This window comes from Zootoca vivipara, chromosome 14 (genome assembly GCF_963506605.1).
Source record: "Zootoca vivipara chromosome 14, rZooViv1.1, whole genome shotgun sequence".
NCBI lineage: Eukaryota > Metazoa > Chordata > Lepidosauria > Squamata > Lacertidae > Zootoca > Zootoca vivipara.
Genome location: NC_083289.1, coordinates 30,210,710 through 30,226,646, shown reverse-complemented (window position 1 = coordinate 30,226,646; position 15,937 = coordinate 30,210,710). Strand labels below are relative to the sequence as shown.

The 15,937-nt window shown below is 49.4% G+C and overlaps 1 protein-coding gene across 13 annotated transcripts in view; it reads right to left on the bottom strand.

Annotated features, from left to right (window-relative positions):
* LOC118092517 (hexosaminidase D) overlaps positions 1-15,937 on the bottom strand; it is a 59,590-nt gene that overhangs the window by 21,184 nt on the left and 22,469 nt on the right. For 4 of the 13 annotated variants that reach the window (XR_009558563.1, XR_009558564.1, XM_060282829.1 and 1 more), the window contains exons 1-10: positions 13,819-15,780; positions 12,304-12,559; positions 10,191-10,300; positions 9,818-9,905; positions 6,950-7,114; positions 6,058-6,238; positions 5,105-5,176; positions 3,763-3,967; positions 2,200-2,282; positions 298-376 (exon numbers count right to left, since the gene is read on the bottom strand). Coding sequence is in view for 6 of the 13 variants with exons in the window: in XM_060282829.1 (XP_060138812.1) it covers positions 298-376; positions 2,200-2,282; positions 3,763-3,967; positions 5,105-5,176; positions 6,058-6,238; positions 6,950-7,114; positions 9,818-9,905; positions 10,191-10,300; positions 12,304-12,559; positions 13,819-13,988 (1,409 nt within the window). In the remaining 7 variants the exon portion in view is untranslated. The other 9 variants (XM_035130608.2, XM_060282831.1, XR_009558559.1 and 6 more) reach the window with 7 other exon arrangements.

The following is a 15,937-nucleotide window of genomic DNA, read 5'->3' as shown; positions in this document are numbered from 1 at the left end:
TAGGAGTGAAATAAAAAAATTCCTTCAGTAGCACCTTAAAGACCAACTAAGTTTTTATTTTGGTATGAGCTTTCGTGTGCATGCACACTTCTTCAGATAATCTAGGAGTGAGTTCCACAGTTTAACTACATGCTGGGTGGAGAAGTTCTTCCTTTTACCTGGCCTGAATCTTTCAACGTTCAGCTTCATTGGCTATCCCAGCAACTGCTTGGTACAAGAATGACGTCTCAACCACTCAAAAACTGCCCCCACCCTATCACCAGGTGACACCCCTGCCCCAATCAACCCCCTACACACCATATGCTCTTTTCCAACTGCATGTTCTCGAAGCCAAGCATGGACAGAACCTTCTTCTTGGTAGCTTCTGTAAATCCCCCTGTGGCAAGAGAATTTGGGGTGCGGGAGAGGAGATCTGTTAGTGGACATTTTGCCCAGCTGAGTTTCCATTGAAGCAAGTGTTCCGATGCAGAGCAACTTGGGGTTCTAAACTGGGTGATGTGAATGGGATCTTTAAGCCGCTAGTCCTCTGTGACTTATGGGCAAGAAAGAAGACTACGCTGCACCACTGCTGGTCCAACACTAGCTGATTGGAATTCAGATTAAAGGCAAAGGAAGGAGTGAGAGACACTTAATACATTACAATCAAACCTTACATAGGGGTTTGGTGCCAAGGGTTCTGCATATACACAAAAATAGCGAATACCCCAAATGTTGGAGCTGCCCACACAGCTAATATAAGTGAGGGGAAAGAGAGAGAATCCCCCATACCTCCAGAGCCTTGCCTAGCAAGCAAGGCAGAGAGCTTCGAAGCTCTTTTCTGCCAGGTAACCCCAAGCAGACCTCATGCAAAAAGAGCTGTTAAATTCTTTGCCTTGCTCGGGGGGCAAGGCCTGCTCAGTGCGCTGGCTCTGGAACACTAGAGATGCTTGTGCAAGATCTCGCAGAGACACTCAGATGACCCTGTGAGCAGAGGTGTAGCAAGGTCAGGTGGTACCCAGTGCGGAATTGTTTTGTCAACCTCCCCCCACAATGACAGCTCAGGGTACTGCTGGATTGGCATACACCCTGATGTTCCTGCCAAGCCTAAAGGGCACCCCAAAGGACACATGTCAAGGCAACATAGTGGAGAAAAGGCCACAATCCCCACGTGCCCCTCTTGGGATCCCCCTCGTGGGCGCGCGCAAAAAAACAGCCTGAAAGGAAAGGGAGCACGCTGTGCCCAGCAGCTCGAGAAGAAGCAGTGGCGGCGGCGAGAGGTGAGTGCTGCTGGCAATGACCATTGTGCCACACGACCCTCTGGGCGACGCCAATCCGAAGCTGCCCAAGGCCACCCGCCTGCCCGCAGAGCCCGACTTCTTCCCAGGACACCCCCAGCCCTTGCCCAAGGACCCCTGGTGGCACCCGGGGCACTGCTGTCTGACTCCTGCCCACCGAAACCGCGCTGGCCGAGGCCCAGATCTCCCCCAGACCGCCACTGCCTTCCCTTCGCGGCCTCACTCACAGGATCCGTGGGGCACCCCCGTAGCCCAGCATCCTCTGCACTGCCGCCTCTGCCACCGCCTGAACCCAAACTAGAGGCGGTGTTCCTGGTCCAAGGTGATGTGCGTGCAGCTGGGCCATCACGTGGCCTCCCTGAGGAGGAAAGGAAGGGGCAGGGCCGCAGCCAGGCTCCAGGGTCGGTGTCCTGGAGGTTCGGGCTTGCGCTGACCTCTCCCCCCTCCGCCCCCACCATGCTTCGCTTCTCCTTTCCTGCCAGGGCAACCGGCGGTGGCAGAAGGAGCATGCTGGCGTTGTTTGCCTGAAGCCGCTGCTTTCTTTGGGGGGCCAGGAGCGGGCGCGTTCAGCCGGCATTTTGTCATTATGACACCTGGGGCAGCCCACACCCACCGCACCCACCTTCTTATGCCTCTGCCTATGAGATCTCACAAGAGCTGGCATGCTGGCTGGGACTTACTCCCCCCGCCCCCAAGCAAGGGAGAGACTTAAAAGCTCTTTCTGAGCCAAATAAAATCAACCCGTTCCATAGATTTAATCTGTGTAGTTTCAGCCACTCTGCCTTCAACCGTGTGCAGTTGAAATTGCACCAGTTAAATGCGCATGAGATGCGACTGAAACACTTATACTCCATCCATCCATCCATCCTGCCTTTCCTATGGACACCCCCTCCCGCTGCACAGCTCCCCAGCCAGGTCCCCTCACCATTCACCAAAGTCTGCAGACACACGGCCAGCGAAGGGATCCCAACAGGCAGGAGCTCACACAGAGCTGAATAGTGATCATACCTGCAAAGGGAGAGGAGATAGACCAGTCACTACCTTTTGGGTAGTCCAACCCCCAGCAAATCTAGTCCAATCCCCTTAGGGGATCGAACCTGCAACTTCGCCCTTGTCAGCACCACTTCTGCATGCAAAGCAGTTGCTCTACCACTTCCCTATAGCAGTGTTTCTCAACCTTTTTTGGGCCACGGCACACTTGTTCCGTGAAAAAAATCACGAGGCACACCACCATTAAAAAAGTTAAAAAATTTAACTCTGTGCCGCCCTATATTGACTATAATTATGACTGTAAGAAACACTTGCCAATTGCTGTGTTGGTTGCAATCTCCTGTAATAAGGCTTCACAAGCCGTCCGGCGGGTTAGTGTTGTGAATTGGCGGCCGCCAGGCTCGTTTGCACTGAGCTTTGGGAAAGAGGAGGAGAAATATTGCTTTCCGGCGTGTTAGTCCTGTATATTGGCGGCCGCCAGGCACGTGACAATGCAAATCGCCCTTCTCGTCGCCACACGTCGCGGCACACCAGCCAGCGTCTCGCGGCACACTAGTGTGCCACGGAACAGCGGTTGAGAAACGCTGCCCTATAGCCCTTCCCTTTAAAAAATACAGTAGGATTCCAGTCTGCATTGTTCTGAATAAAGGACTGGCTTAAATAATAACACAGGAAACTGCCTTATACCAAGTCAGACCCTTGGTCCCTCTTACTTAGTATTGCCTACACTGACTGGCAACAGGTTTCTAGGGTTTCAGGCAGAGTCCCTTCCAGCTCTATGATTCTCTGAGAAAGCCATTCTATAAGAAGGTGCCAGATTCAGTACGTGGAAACTCCCAGTAGGGCTGAAAAAGAAACCCCGAAGGTCTGGCTCAGTATGAAGCAGCTCCTGGTTGGAATAAACAACTTGCTTCTGAACATGAACAGAGTGCCTTCCCCACTAAATAGCAACACATAGGCCCTGGTTGTGGGGGATTAGGGTTATTAGTGGGGGGGTTTGATTGTTAAACCACTTGGAATTGTAGTTCTGTGAGGGGAATTAGAGGGGTCTCCCATCAACTTTCAGCACCCTTAACAAACTACAGCTCCAGAATCCTTTGGGGGAAGCTATGACTGTTTGAAGTTATATAATAAAATCACAGAATCGCAGAACTGAAGAACTGGAAGGGACCACGAGGGTCATCTAGTCCAACCCACTGCAATGCAGGAATCTTTTATGCAACGTGGGGCTCGAACCCACAACCCTGAGATTAAGAGCCTCATGCTCGACCAACTGAGCTTTAAATGTGTGCTGGGAATGTTGACCTATCAGGGTTCAAGGATGTATTCCAGCAAAGCAAAAGCACTCAAGGAGGGCCAGTGGAGGAAGACAGGTGAGAGAGAGGCTGTGTCCTACAGACAAGGTGTGGCCCAGGGAGAGTCAACAGGGCCAGACACAGATGCCTGGAGGGCCTGAGGTCCCTCTTGCCCCACGGCAGAGCTCCCTCCCTGGACTTGCCTTTGCCACCCGGTGAGGACGATGCCCTGGAACCGGATGGAGGGCGTCTTAGACATGGACTGGATGACCTTCAGCCACCTCAGGTGATTCTGCATGTGGTTGTTTAAGGGTGTCCAAGCCTGGGCGGGACCTGTCGTGCCCTTGAAGGCACTGGCAAACCAGATAGTCTTGAAGCCACATTCTGCATACTTGGCAATGTATTTTCCTAGGAGACAGGGTAGAAGACAGATAAGGAAGGATCGCCCTGGATGCACAGAGGACATTGATGGGTTAGGTCTGCTGTGCCAACGTCTTTTCAGTGCCAGGGAAAGACTTACCTCCCTCCACCCCAGCCTTGATCACAAAATCATAGAATTGTAGAGTTAGAAGGGATCATGAGGGTCATCTATTCCAAATGTCTTTTTTTTTAATACTAATTTTTATTGGATTTTTAAAACATAATTAAGCAAATACCAAACACATACATAGGGGAAAAAATCAAAAAGAGAACAGAAAAAAAGAAAAAACAAACTTTAAAACATCCAATTTTCATATCATTATCTTGCAGACTTCCCCATTCCCCCTTCTGATTTTCAATTTATAACCTTTTTAGCAATATCCTTTATCATAATTTTCCAATCCTTAACTCAGTATTTCTTACATATATTATACTGCCCCCTCCCCCACCCCCTTCCCAAAGATCCCCCTGCCACCAAGGAATCCTCAGGTGTAGTAGGACAGAGGAGAAGGCAGTCCTTTTTCTCATTGAAGCCCCCCCACAATGCAGGAATTCTTTGCCCAATGTAGGGGTCGAATAAGAGCCTGAGAATAAGAGTCTCATGCTCTACCAGCTGAGCTATTGATTGAGGAAGTTGTTTTTTGTTCTATTGCTATCATGCTGCCAAAGGCTTTTATTTTGGGGGGGAAGGGTTTATTCATTACATTTATATTCCACTTTTCCTCCTGGGAGCTCTCACGGTGGCGTAGAGACTTCCCCATTTTACAATCGTGTGAGGCAAGTTGGTGACTGGCCCAAGGTCACTCAGGGAGCTTCATGGCAATGTGGGGATTTGAACCCTGGTCTCCCAGGTCCTTGTCCAACACTCTAACCGCTACACCACACTGCCTCTCACATGTGATATATATGTATAAGAAGTGTACATGTTCTACAAAAACATCCTGGTGTCTCCACTCCCTTTATTCTCTGCCAATCTTTCCATACCTGAAGGGATTGTCTCCTCCAAGACCAGCCCCCAACCATCTGAAGTGAGATAGGTTGTGGCAGGGAGAGGGCCTTTTTAACAGAAAGGCAAGATATAGATTACAGTATTTAATAAAAGATGAACAAATAACCCCCACAAACCTATTTGCTGCGTATCAAAGTCCGGGGCGTAAAACCATAATACAGGAGAAGCGTGTTTGGCAATGCCAGAGTCTGAAAAGATTTAAATTGACAAACAAAATGAGAAGGTGGAGAGGAGGTGCTGCTGCTCCCACCCTAGATTCAACAACCCCAGCAACAAGACATTAAGGACTAGAGCCTTGCAGCCAAAGATTTGGCTGGCTCTTTCACATCAGCTTATGAACTTCCTTCTTCCACAGCTTTGTGGCCCCAGGACACATGTACATCTCCTCTCTGCCCACTCTCTCTTCCCGTCTCCCTTCTCTCCCCTCTATCCTGCTGCTCTTCACTGCTGTCCTCAGACCCACAACCCTAATTTCCTAAGCCTAGTCCCTTGTGCCCAGACTTCTACTGCAGGAATGCTGAAGGACTCAAAACTCCCATAATCCTTGACAAGTAGCCATGATGGCTGGAGCTGATAGGAGCTGTAGTCCAGAAAGGCCTAAATGGTTCACACATAATGCCAAACCACAGTTCAAACAAACCAAGGTTTGTGTCCAACAAGAAACTAAGGTTTATTGGCAGTAAACAAACCATAGTTAAGCTGCTGAGCAGGATTCATATGTGGTGTTAAGCCACGGTTTAATAAACCAAGTTTATTGGCTTATTAATAAACAAATGACTAATAAACAAATGAAATAAAGGCAACTCAGCTGATTACTACTAGAGACACAACCATCATCACAAAAAACCATTGTGTATCCAGTTGTAGGTTTTAAATAGAAGATTTTTCTGTTCCAAGGTAATATCGAAGCATCCATTATAGTTCTATAATGGCAAGTCACCACTTGGTACTTTGCTGTGCTGTTACGCAATAAAGTCTTTAGAACTAAAATAAAGTAATAAAATAAAATCCTGCTCCTTTCCCAAAGAAGTCTGGAGTAACCAGACAAGACTCTGAAAGCATCACGGACCTTGAATGGCTGCCATGTCAACCTTCCGCAACATGTCATCCCAGAGGAGGGTATGCAGACCCCACTGGCCAGTGATGAAGCTGACCACCTCCCGGATGTGGTTCAGGTACATCTTGCCCATGTTGCCAGCATTGCGACTCATCCAGTTCTTGGAGTCCATCCCTTCCCCTAGATGGAAGACCTGGAGGGACAGAAGGAGAAAGGAGGGCGGGTGGTCATGGAAGGTGCAGGAGGAGCCAGTTGCAAATGTCAGGGCCAAGGCTGGTACCAGGAGGAACCTGGCAGGCTCACAAGTCAAGAGTCTGCCTGGCACGCTGGCAAGGAAGGGGGCCATTTGCTGGGAGCAATCATGGAATCATAAGAGTCGGAAGGGACCCCAGGGGTCATCTAGTCCAACCCCCTGCTGTTCTGGAATTGCTGTTAAAGAATCCCTGACAGATCTCCATCCAAGCCCTGTTTAAAAACCTCCAATGAAGGAAAGGCCTTCACCTGTCCAGGTAGTCCGTTCCAGCCTGGTGCCACCAGGGAGAACACCAACATTCTCTGCTCCTAAAGCAGTGGTCGGGGGGTGGCATATTTGAACCCATGTGGATTCCTTTCTGGATAGCCATCTGAGGGCCACATGCCAGTGGAGGGCAGGGCCAGAGTCAAAACGGGCGGAGCAACAGATATGAATTCTACCTTTTGTTCAAAGGCAAGCGAGAGGCAGGAGCAGAGCTCAAGGGCTCTGGTGCCAATGCCAGGATGCCTGTGCTATCAACAACTGTTTTGTGAATGACTTCAGTTAGCTAGGTACTTATCATGCAGGATGGGGCTCTACCACTGAGCACCAGATGTTGTCCGCCTTGTCTAACCTCGCCCCCCCCCCCGCCACTTCATCTGGGTCCTTTACCTCATCTGCCCCAATATGCACCCAGTTGGCCTGTGGGTGCTTGCTCAGGACTTGGGTCAACACAGATTTCACGACGGCCATTGTTTCCTGGACGTGGGGGTTGAAGCTGTTGGGGAAGCGCTCCACCTCCCGGAGGTGCCGGTATTTGTCATGCTTCAAGATGAACTGCAGGAGAAAGGAGGAGAGGAAACCGGGGGATGAATGGGGAAAGAGGAAGACCTAGGGCAGGCATCCCCAAACTTCGGCCCTCCAGATGTTTTGGACTATAATTCCCATCATCCCTGACCACTGGTCCCGTTAGCTAGGGATCATGGGAGTTGTAGGCTAAAACATCTGGAAGGCGCAGTTTGGGGATACCTGACCTAGGGGAACAGCACAGACCGGGGTGCCCAAACTTTTTTGGGCCGCAGCCCCCATGGTTCTGCAAACTCATCCCCAGTGCCCCCTACCCTATAAAAGCATTACTCTGACTAATGGATTGCATGATCCACTAAGGAAAATCGCACATTTATTTATTTATTTATTTATTTATACGTTGTTGTTGTTGTTGTTGTTGTTGTTGTTGTTGTTGTTGTTGTTGTTGCTGCTGCCAAATTAATTACCCACCCTTTACCCTAATGTCCCAGGGCAGGGTACAGCATTAAAAGCAATATTAAAAACTAATAAAATAAAATTCAAAACAGTAACAATTAATTGCACATTGGTTCAAAATCCAATCAAAACTACTTTGTTTAATTCAACAAAACTGATCAACTCGATCCAGTGATACCAGACATTGCACACAATTTTTTGTAATGTCTCCTACCTAATGAAAACATGAGGAAATGCATAGCATAAAATGTTAATATATAGCTACTTATTAAACACACACAAACGTTCACTAATTTATAAGAAAATCAATAGCTATTCCCAATACTTGGCTGTCTTGGGACTTGTGACAACTCAGAATCATAAACATGAGTAAGTGGGAAGAAAGGAAATACAGTAGCTTTGAAAGCGATAAGAGTAATAAAACTTTAAATACCAAGCAGAGAAGGTGTTTTGCTCTAGCCTGGGCAATTGTAAACAAGAGATCAATGCACTTGGAGAGGCCCACAAACAGCCCCCCCTGCTGCCCCATGCCTCTTAGTGCCCCCCCCCCGGTAATCCCACCACCACTTTTCAGAACCACTGGCATAGACAATTTATTGCAGCTTTGCAAGTGACTAGTCCACACTGAACCATTTAATTTGCCTGCTCCCAAAAATATACTAACAGGAAGTCCTTCATGGCAGTCCAGCAAATAGAAAATACTAAATGAAATGCAGCTTCTGTGCTAAGAAAATGTCTTGCAGCTGCTCTCCTGGGGGCAACTGTAACACAAGTTGGCAAGGGGTACAAGTCCGATCTAGGAACAAGAGTATGACCTCTTGGTCCATCAAACTCAGAATTGCCTACACCATCTGGCAGCAACCCTCCAGAGTTTCAGGCAGGGGACATTCCCAGCCCCACACAGACTTGCTGGGGTTTGAACCTGGGACCTTCTGCATGCTGGGCAGCTGTTCTCCCACTTTCCTATGGCCCTTCCTGCAGCCAATTTAGCTGTGATTCTTCCATTGCAGAGGGTTGGACTAGATGGCACTTGGGATCCCTTCCTTCTCTGCAATTCTGTGCACCCCTGCAAAAACAACCTGATACTCAGGAGATTCAGCAGGCCTAGCTGCCTCCATAATTTTCTCTTCATGCAAAAAGAAAACACCCCTTCAGCATCTTTAATTTGTCTATCCGACTGCTATTAAAGATTCTGCTCCGTGCAGAATCCACCCCACCCTGCCAGCTCGCTCAAGTCAAGGAAACCAGTTCCTGCACCTTTAACAAATCGGAACAAGTAGTCATTGTTTGCTCAGCGGCACAACTGGAGTCCGGCTCCCTGGGCAAGAACTGGCCTAACCAGATATGAAGGCTGAATGGCTCTGAACAGTTACGCCCTTCTTCCTTGCAGGCAATAATCCAAGGAAAGACCGGCCCTCCCTGAGCAAGACCAGGGCAAGACTCTACTGGAGGGGACAGGAGGCAGCAGCAGCAGCAGCAGCAGCAGAAAATAAGGGGCGGGGGGAATACAATTTAAAACAGCACCGCCATTAAGGTCAGGGCTGTCCCTAGGCCTGGGCTGGGTGGCGCAAGGCGCCAGGGTGCCTGGCCATCAGGGGCGTGGAAGGGGCGCTGAATGCTGGTGTCTGCCTCCACGCGCCTCTGCTGTTGAGCGGCTTCAGGCCGCTCTCCAGAGGCGCACGGGGAGCGCTGGCCTGGGGCCGCCTGAACAGCTGAGAGGTGCAGTGCGGCGGCCCCAGGCTCGCGCTTTGCATAGGGAGCGGGAACCTGGGGCCGCCTCCTCCGCGCCTCTCAGCTCCCCACGCGCCCCTCCTGCCCGCCTCACTCACAGGGGGCGCTGGAGGGATCTTGGCACCAGGGCGCCAGATATGGTTAAGACGGCCCTGATTAAGGTTACAAAACTCACAGGTGAAAAGCAGCTGTCAATAGTCTGCCTTCTCCTAGCTCAGTGTTTCCCAAGCTGTTGTTGGACTACAACTCCCATCATCCCTAGTGGTCAGGGATGATGGGAATTGTAGTCTGAAAACTGCAAGTTTGGGAAACCCTGGACTACAGCTTCCATCAGCCCTAGCCACCATAGGCATGCTTTCGACTACAACTCCCATGATTCCCAGCTAGTACAGCCCTGTTTTTGGACTACAGCTTCCATTAGCCTCAGTCAGCATGGTATGCATGGACACCAAAGGCAGGGTGGGGGGGAGGGGAGAGACCAGGTCATAGATCTACCAGAAAGGCAACAAAAGACCAGCAATGAAATGAAGAAGGGGGTTCTCATACCTCTACGTGGCCAAAGGTCTGCACTAAAGGGATCAGCTCCAGTTTGTTGAGCGCTGCCAACTCCTGGATTTTCTTGATATCTTCTTCGCTGTCAGGAGACAAGAGCACCGGTCAGCCACAAGCTGCCAGCATCCCAGAGGCCTTGTTGAGCTGGCAGATAAGAGCAGAAATGGAGGCCGCTTCCAATAAGTCAAACCACATGGAGCCGGTTCTGCCATGAGGCAATGAAATGGGATAGAGACCCAAATCCAAGGAGCGCCACCTCTCTGGTGCACAGGGTCAGGTCTTGGCCTGGATGCCCTCACAACTGTATGGCACCAACCAAACACACACACACACAGCAGGCCAATAGCGACTGAGGCAGACCTCTTACCTGTAAGCGTACGGAGACTTGAGGATCTCGAGGTCTCCCTTGAAAGGAAACATGTCTTCGTATTCGATCAGGATGCCGTTGGCACCCAGCTTGGAGAAAAGCGGGAAGATCTGAAGGGAAGCACATATGAGATGTACCATCCAGCTGCCATACGCGTACAACTGCAATGTGGCAAAGCACACACTGACTGGCAGAACTGACACTGAGGCCCACCACCTCAAATGGCATTAAAAGGAATCTGGACAATTTTGTGGAGGAGGCGATCATTGGCTACTAACCCTGAATGATATATTCTCTCCTCCACTGTCAGAGGCATTGTGCCTTGGAATGATACTTGCTGGGAATCACAGGAGGGGAGAGAGCTGTTTGACTCATCTGGGCTTCTTCCCTTTGGGGCATCTGGCCAGCCACTGTGAGAACAGGATTAGATGCCCCCCCCCCTTTTGGGACTGATCCAGACTCAGGACTTTTCTTAGTTTCTTATGGATGCTAAATGGAACCCTAGAGTGGTGGGGAAACACTATTGCTGTCAGATCCTGCTTTCTGGGCCTCCTTTGGGGGCATCTGGTTGACCTCTGTGAGAACAAAATGTAGGATTAGATAGGTCCCCTTTGGCCTGATCCAGTTCCAGGACTCTTCTTCTGTTCTTAGAATTGGCTCCAGAGAGGAGGCAGGAGGAGAGAAACAAAGGAGGTCCCATCTGGGTTTCAATCCACTAATAGGTCTCTCTTAAATCAGAAGCAGGGAAGCTGTGGACCTCCAGATCTTATTGGGCTGTCACTCCCATCAACCAGCAAGGCTCAGGGATTATGGGAGTTGGAGTTGTAGTCCAACAGCATATGGAGGGCCACAGCTGCCCAATCCTGGTTCGTGGGAACCATTGCTAAGCTCAGGAGTGCAACCATCCAAGGCAGCTTTCCCTCAACTTGGTGCCCTCCAAATGTTTTGAGCTAAAAGTTCTATCAGCCACAGCCAGCGTGACTTCCAGCAGCTCCATCCAGCATGGCTGTCACTCACTGGTTTATTGGTTTGATTAGAAGATTTATAAGTGCCTGGTCAAAAATCTTTCCAGGTGATATGAATAAAATTAGAGATAACACAGCTAAAGTGCACAGTTCTGTTAAGGACACAACCACACACACCTCCAATGAGATAGGTTAGGTTGAGAGGCAGTGACTGGCCCAAGGTCATCCAATGAACTTCCTGACTGAGTGGGGATTTGAACTCTGGTCTCCCAGGTTCTAGTTTTGACAGGTGCTAACTGGATCAGGCCATGGGCCAGTTCCTAATCTCCCTGCAGGCCACATTTGACAAGTGGGTAGGACCACTCCCATGTCAATTGCCAGAGATGATAATGATGTCAGATGATTGACACCTGTCTAGGTTCAAACATAGTTGGTGTAACTGCTGACCAGTAAATTACAGCAACCTCCAGTGAAGACGTCTTTTCGGCACCAAACAGGTGGTTCACGGTGGGACCACACCTTCAGCATTTTCCCCTCTGCAGAGAAAGTGGTTTGTATTTAAATTGCTTCCTCTGGAAAGAAGGGGGGGGGAGTTCACTTAAAAGCCTTCCAGCACTGGAGGAAACCTCATGTCTGCTGCTCAAGATGTGGCATCAAGCACAGTGACAGGGGTTAGTAAAGTATTTGGCAACTTTATTCCCCTCTCTCCCTTCCCCTCCCCTCTTCCAGTGTTGGGGAAATATTGGAGTACAATACCTGGATGGCCAGTCAAACCCAGACTCCAGAAGTCAGCAAAACAGGCCATTTATTTAGGTGTTGCAAAGCTGGCACAACACAAACAGCAAATAGTGCCGAGTGGCACACTAGATATGAAAACAACACAAGCACTTAGAAGGAAAGGGAAACAAAAGGGCAGTTGTGTCCCTATATTGCAATACTTCCTTCTACGTACTAGTTAGAGCAATACTTCCTGCGTACCTGTCATCCTGCCCTTCTTTCATGGTTCTCTTGCAAACACAACCTTTACATTCCAACCATCACTTGCTCAGACCTCTTCACACACATTTCAGTTTTCACTCTATTTAATAATTTCTGCAACACCAGGATTCACCTGGTGTACAAGCCCTGTTCAAGGTGGGCCTCCTCACCTGCTCCAGGTAGGATACTTTTGGAGCTGCTCCCTTGAGGTCCAGATGGACCAGCCGCAACTGCATCAAGCTGAAATCCTGGAGGGCCTTTTTCTTGGCATCCTGCCTTGCAGGGGCGGCGGCAGCGGCTGCCACAACCTTGACATCTGGGACATCCAAGGACCGGCCCCGAGGTTCTGCGGAGTGCTTGAGGTCGCTGGCCTTGCCCCAAAAGCTGCTCTCCTGGCTGGATCCCTTGTATCGATTCAGGGAGAAGCTGCAGGCGTGGAAGAGAGTGGAAGACCGCCAACATGGTTAAGGTGCAGCTGCAGGCAAATGTGGAACTGAGTTCCCTCCTCCCCATAATGTCAAGAGCAGGCCCTTCCCCAACCTCGGGACCGCCATGTGTTTTGGACTACAACTCCCATCAGCCCCAACCAGCACGGCTGTCATGGACTGGCTAGGTGCAGAGGAGTGGTGGGAGGCACCATCTGGGGGAACCCCCAGGGGAAGAAGGTTCAGAGCTAGGGAATTGGTGGTGGTGGGATGGCAGTGGTAAGTGGTTCGAGGGAGAAGAGGGGGCAGTGGGAGGAGGAGGTGCCGGAAACTGAAGAGGCAACAGGGAGCAGAGAGCAGGGAGAGGCTGGGGAAGAGGGTAGTCCACACTCAGCGGAAGCTGGAGCGGAGCCAGGAGCCAGAGATGTGAGAGGCTGCTGAAGAAGCCATGGGGTCTCCCCCTCCTGCTGTGGCCAGTTCCCCTCCCACCAGTTTGCTTGGGAAGGACTGGGGGAAGGAGTCTTAGAGAGCAGTGGGAAAGCAGGGGCCTTCAGTCCTTGCAACTGCCTCATTGGTGCAAGACCTACTGAGAAGAGTTGCTGGGATTACTAGGCCTGAGCTGTTTTGGTTTCTTCAAACAAAGAGTTAACTTTTCTGACACTGGGTGTTTTATTGCTGACCTGCTCCTGACTCTGGCTCCTGACAAACAGCCATTTTGGACTACAACTCCCATGGGTCCCAGCCAGCACGGCCATTTTGAACTACATCTTTTATGGGCGTTTTTAATTATGCTCTTCCTGATGCTTTAATTCTTCTCTTAATCAAAGTTACTATCATCTCATATGTTTTGTACGACCTCTCTGTATTCTTAGGAAAAGTGCAGCCTATAAATATTTTAAAATAAACAAAGCCCCAGCACCACGTAAGTATTTAAACGAATAAAGAAATCCTGCAACTGTGCTGGCCGATGGGAATTATAGTCCAGAACATCTGTTTGGGGACTGGGTTGGGGAAGGCAGCTGTACCCCACAATCTTGAAACAGCCCTGGAGCAATAGGCAAACATGGATTTCCACCCATGGCTGCAAAAGAGCCCCATTTATGGGACCCTGGACGACCAACAGGGATGGAAGGGGGACCCTTTGGCCATCCTTGGTATGTTGGTATGATGGAGGTTTGGGGTCCAGCAACATCTTGGGAGGGCCGCAGGCTCGCCACTCCCACCTTGCAAGGCAGCAATGCCTCTCTGAAAGATACTCACCTGTCCCGGAAGAAATACTTGATGGCTGCCAGCACCACAGTGAGAAGCACCAACAGCCGCAAGAGGTTCAGCTTCTGGGTCCGGTGGAGCACCATCCCTGCTAGGGAGGAACAGGAGCCCCGATGGGGCATGTCACGGCTCTGCGCAACACAACCCAGGGGGGCCTGCATGAGATGCCACAGGGCGGGGAGATATGCCCACAGCCCCACCGCACCACCAAACCTGCCGTTATCCTAGGCCAAACTGAACTTCTAGAACATTCTACACACTGACCGTTGCCACACCCTTTTCAGACTAATTAATTGCAAGCGTATCGGTTATCTCTTCCTGAGAGCCAACCCACTGTTTCCGTTTGGGTTTGGCACAGATAATTCAGCACGGCAACAGATGATGGGGTCCTTATTTAATTTTGGGGAGGGGAGTCCCCTCAAATGGTTGCATGTGGCGGCCATGGTTAGTAGCATGGTTAGCCAATGTGGTATTAGGAGGCTTCGTAATCCTCACTCAGATGCGTGACCTTGGGCCAGGCGCTGCCTCTGACAAGCCTACCTTACAGGGTTGTGGTGTAGATCAAATGGGGAGAGGGGGAGAGCCATGTATATACTACCTTGAGCTCCTTAGGGGGGGAAATAGTGTATAAATGGAATAAATAAATAAAATATCTTTTACCTGATCTAACCAGGTAAGGAGAGATCAGGATGGCGTTAGTGCCCTGCTGGCCTAGTCTGCAAAAGAAACTTTCCCTCCCTGGGAGTGTGAGATTCCCTCTACAGCCCCTTGGGAAAATAATAAGAAACGTAGGTCACATCAAGACCATATATTTAAAGCACTTTGATACCGCTTCAAACAGTCATGGTTTCCCCCCAAAGAATTCTGGGAGCTATAGTTTGTCAAGGGTGCTTAGATGGGTGAGGAGACCACAGAGCCACAATTCCCATTGTGGCTTCAAGGCATAGCTGCCAAGTTATCCCTTTTTTTAAGGGATTTTCCCTTATGCTGAATAGGCTTCCTCGCGAGAAAAGGGAAAACTTGGCAGCTATGCTTCAAGGTGGATTCCTCTTCACAGGAAACTCTGGGAACTGTAGTTCTGTGAGGGGACAAGGGGCCTCCTAACAACTCTCAGCACCCATAACAAGCTACAGCTCCCAGAATTATTTGGGGGAAGAAGCCATGACTGTTTAAAGTGGTATCATAGTGCTTTAAATGTATCATGTGAACATGGCCTTAGTTTGGCCTATACAGCAAGTCCTAGCTGCTATGAGGAGTTGTTGCTTCTGTTGTTCATAAATAAACACTACTATTCAAATTCTTCTGACTCCTGCTGCTTCCTAGGATTAGGGCAGGCTCGTTCTGAGCTTTCTTCATACAGGGATTGCCCTTTTTTGGGGTCAGCAGAAACGGCCTGACAGATCTTGATTCAGAGCAGACTTTTGAAATGGCTCTCAGGTCAAAGGATATGACCCAGAGGTAGGCAGCATCTGCTTTGCATGCAGAAGGTCATGGGTTCAATCCCCAGTGGCATCTCCGGGTGTCCCCTGCCTGAATCCCTGGACAGCCATTGCTGCCAGTCAGTGTAAACAATACTGACCTAGATAGAACAATGGTCGGACTCAGTAAAAGGTAGCTTTCTATTTTCCGACTAATCATTTCCCTGAAATTTGGTTAGATTGTAGCTTCTTGGCCTTGAGTTACAATACTGATAGGACACATTGCTTTTAATTTACAATTAATAGAAATTTCCAGACAAAATATTGGGGATGGCTCACACCTTCACTATATTACTTAACTATAGCTTGAAATTGCTTTTATGTGTTGTACTTTTATTTCATTGAGCGTCTTTGAGAATCTGTATTGTATAAAAGGAACCGATAAATCAATCTTATAAACAAATAATAAAGTAATTATGGGGCTAGAGTTGCCAGACTCAATAGAGGACAGGACTTCTGTGCCTTTAATTGCCCTGCTCTCTTTTGAGTCTGGAAACCTTAAAGAGAAACCAGCAGACCCTATGTTTAATTTCCAAGCAAAGGGTCTGCTGGTTTCTCTTTAAGGTTTCCAGACTCAAAAGAGAGCAGGGCAATTAAAGGCACAGAAGTCCTGTCCTCTATTGAGTCTGGCA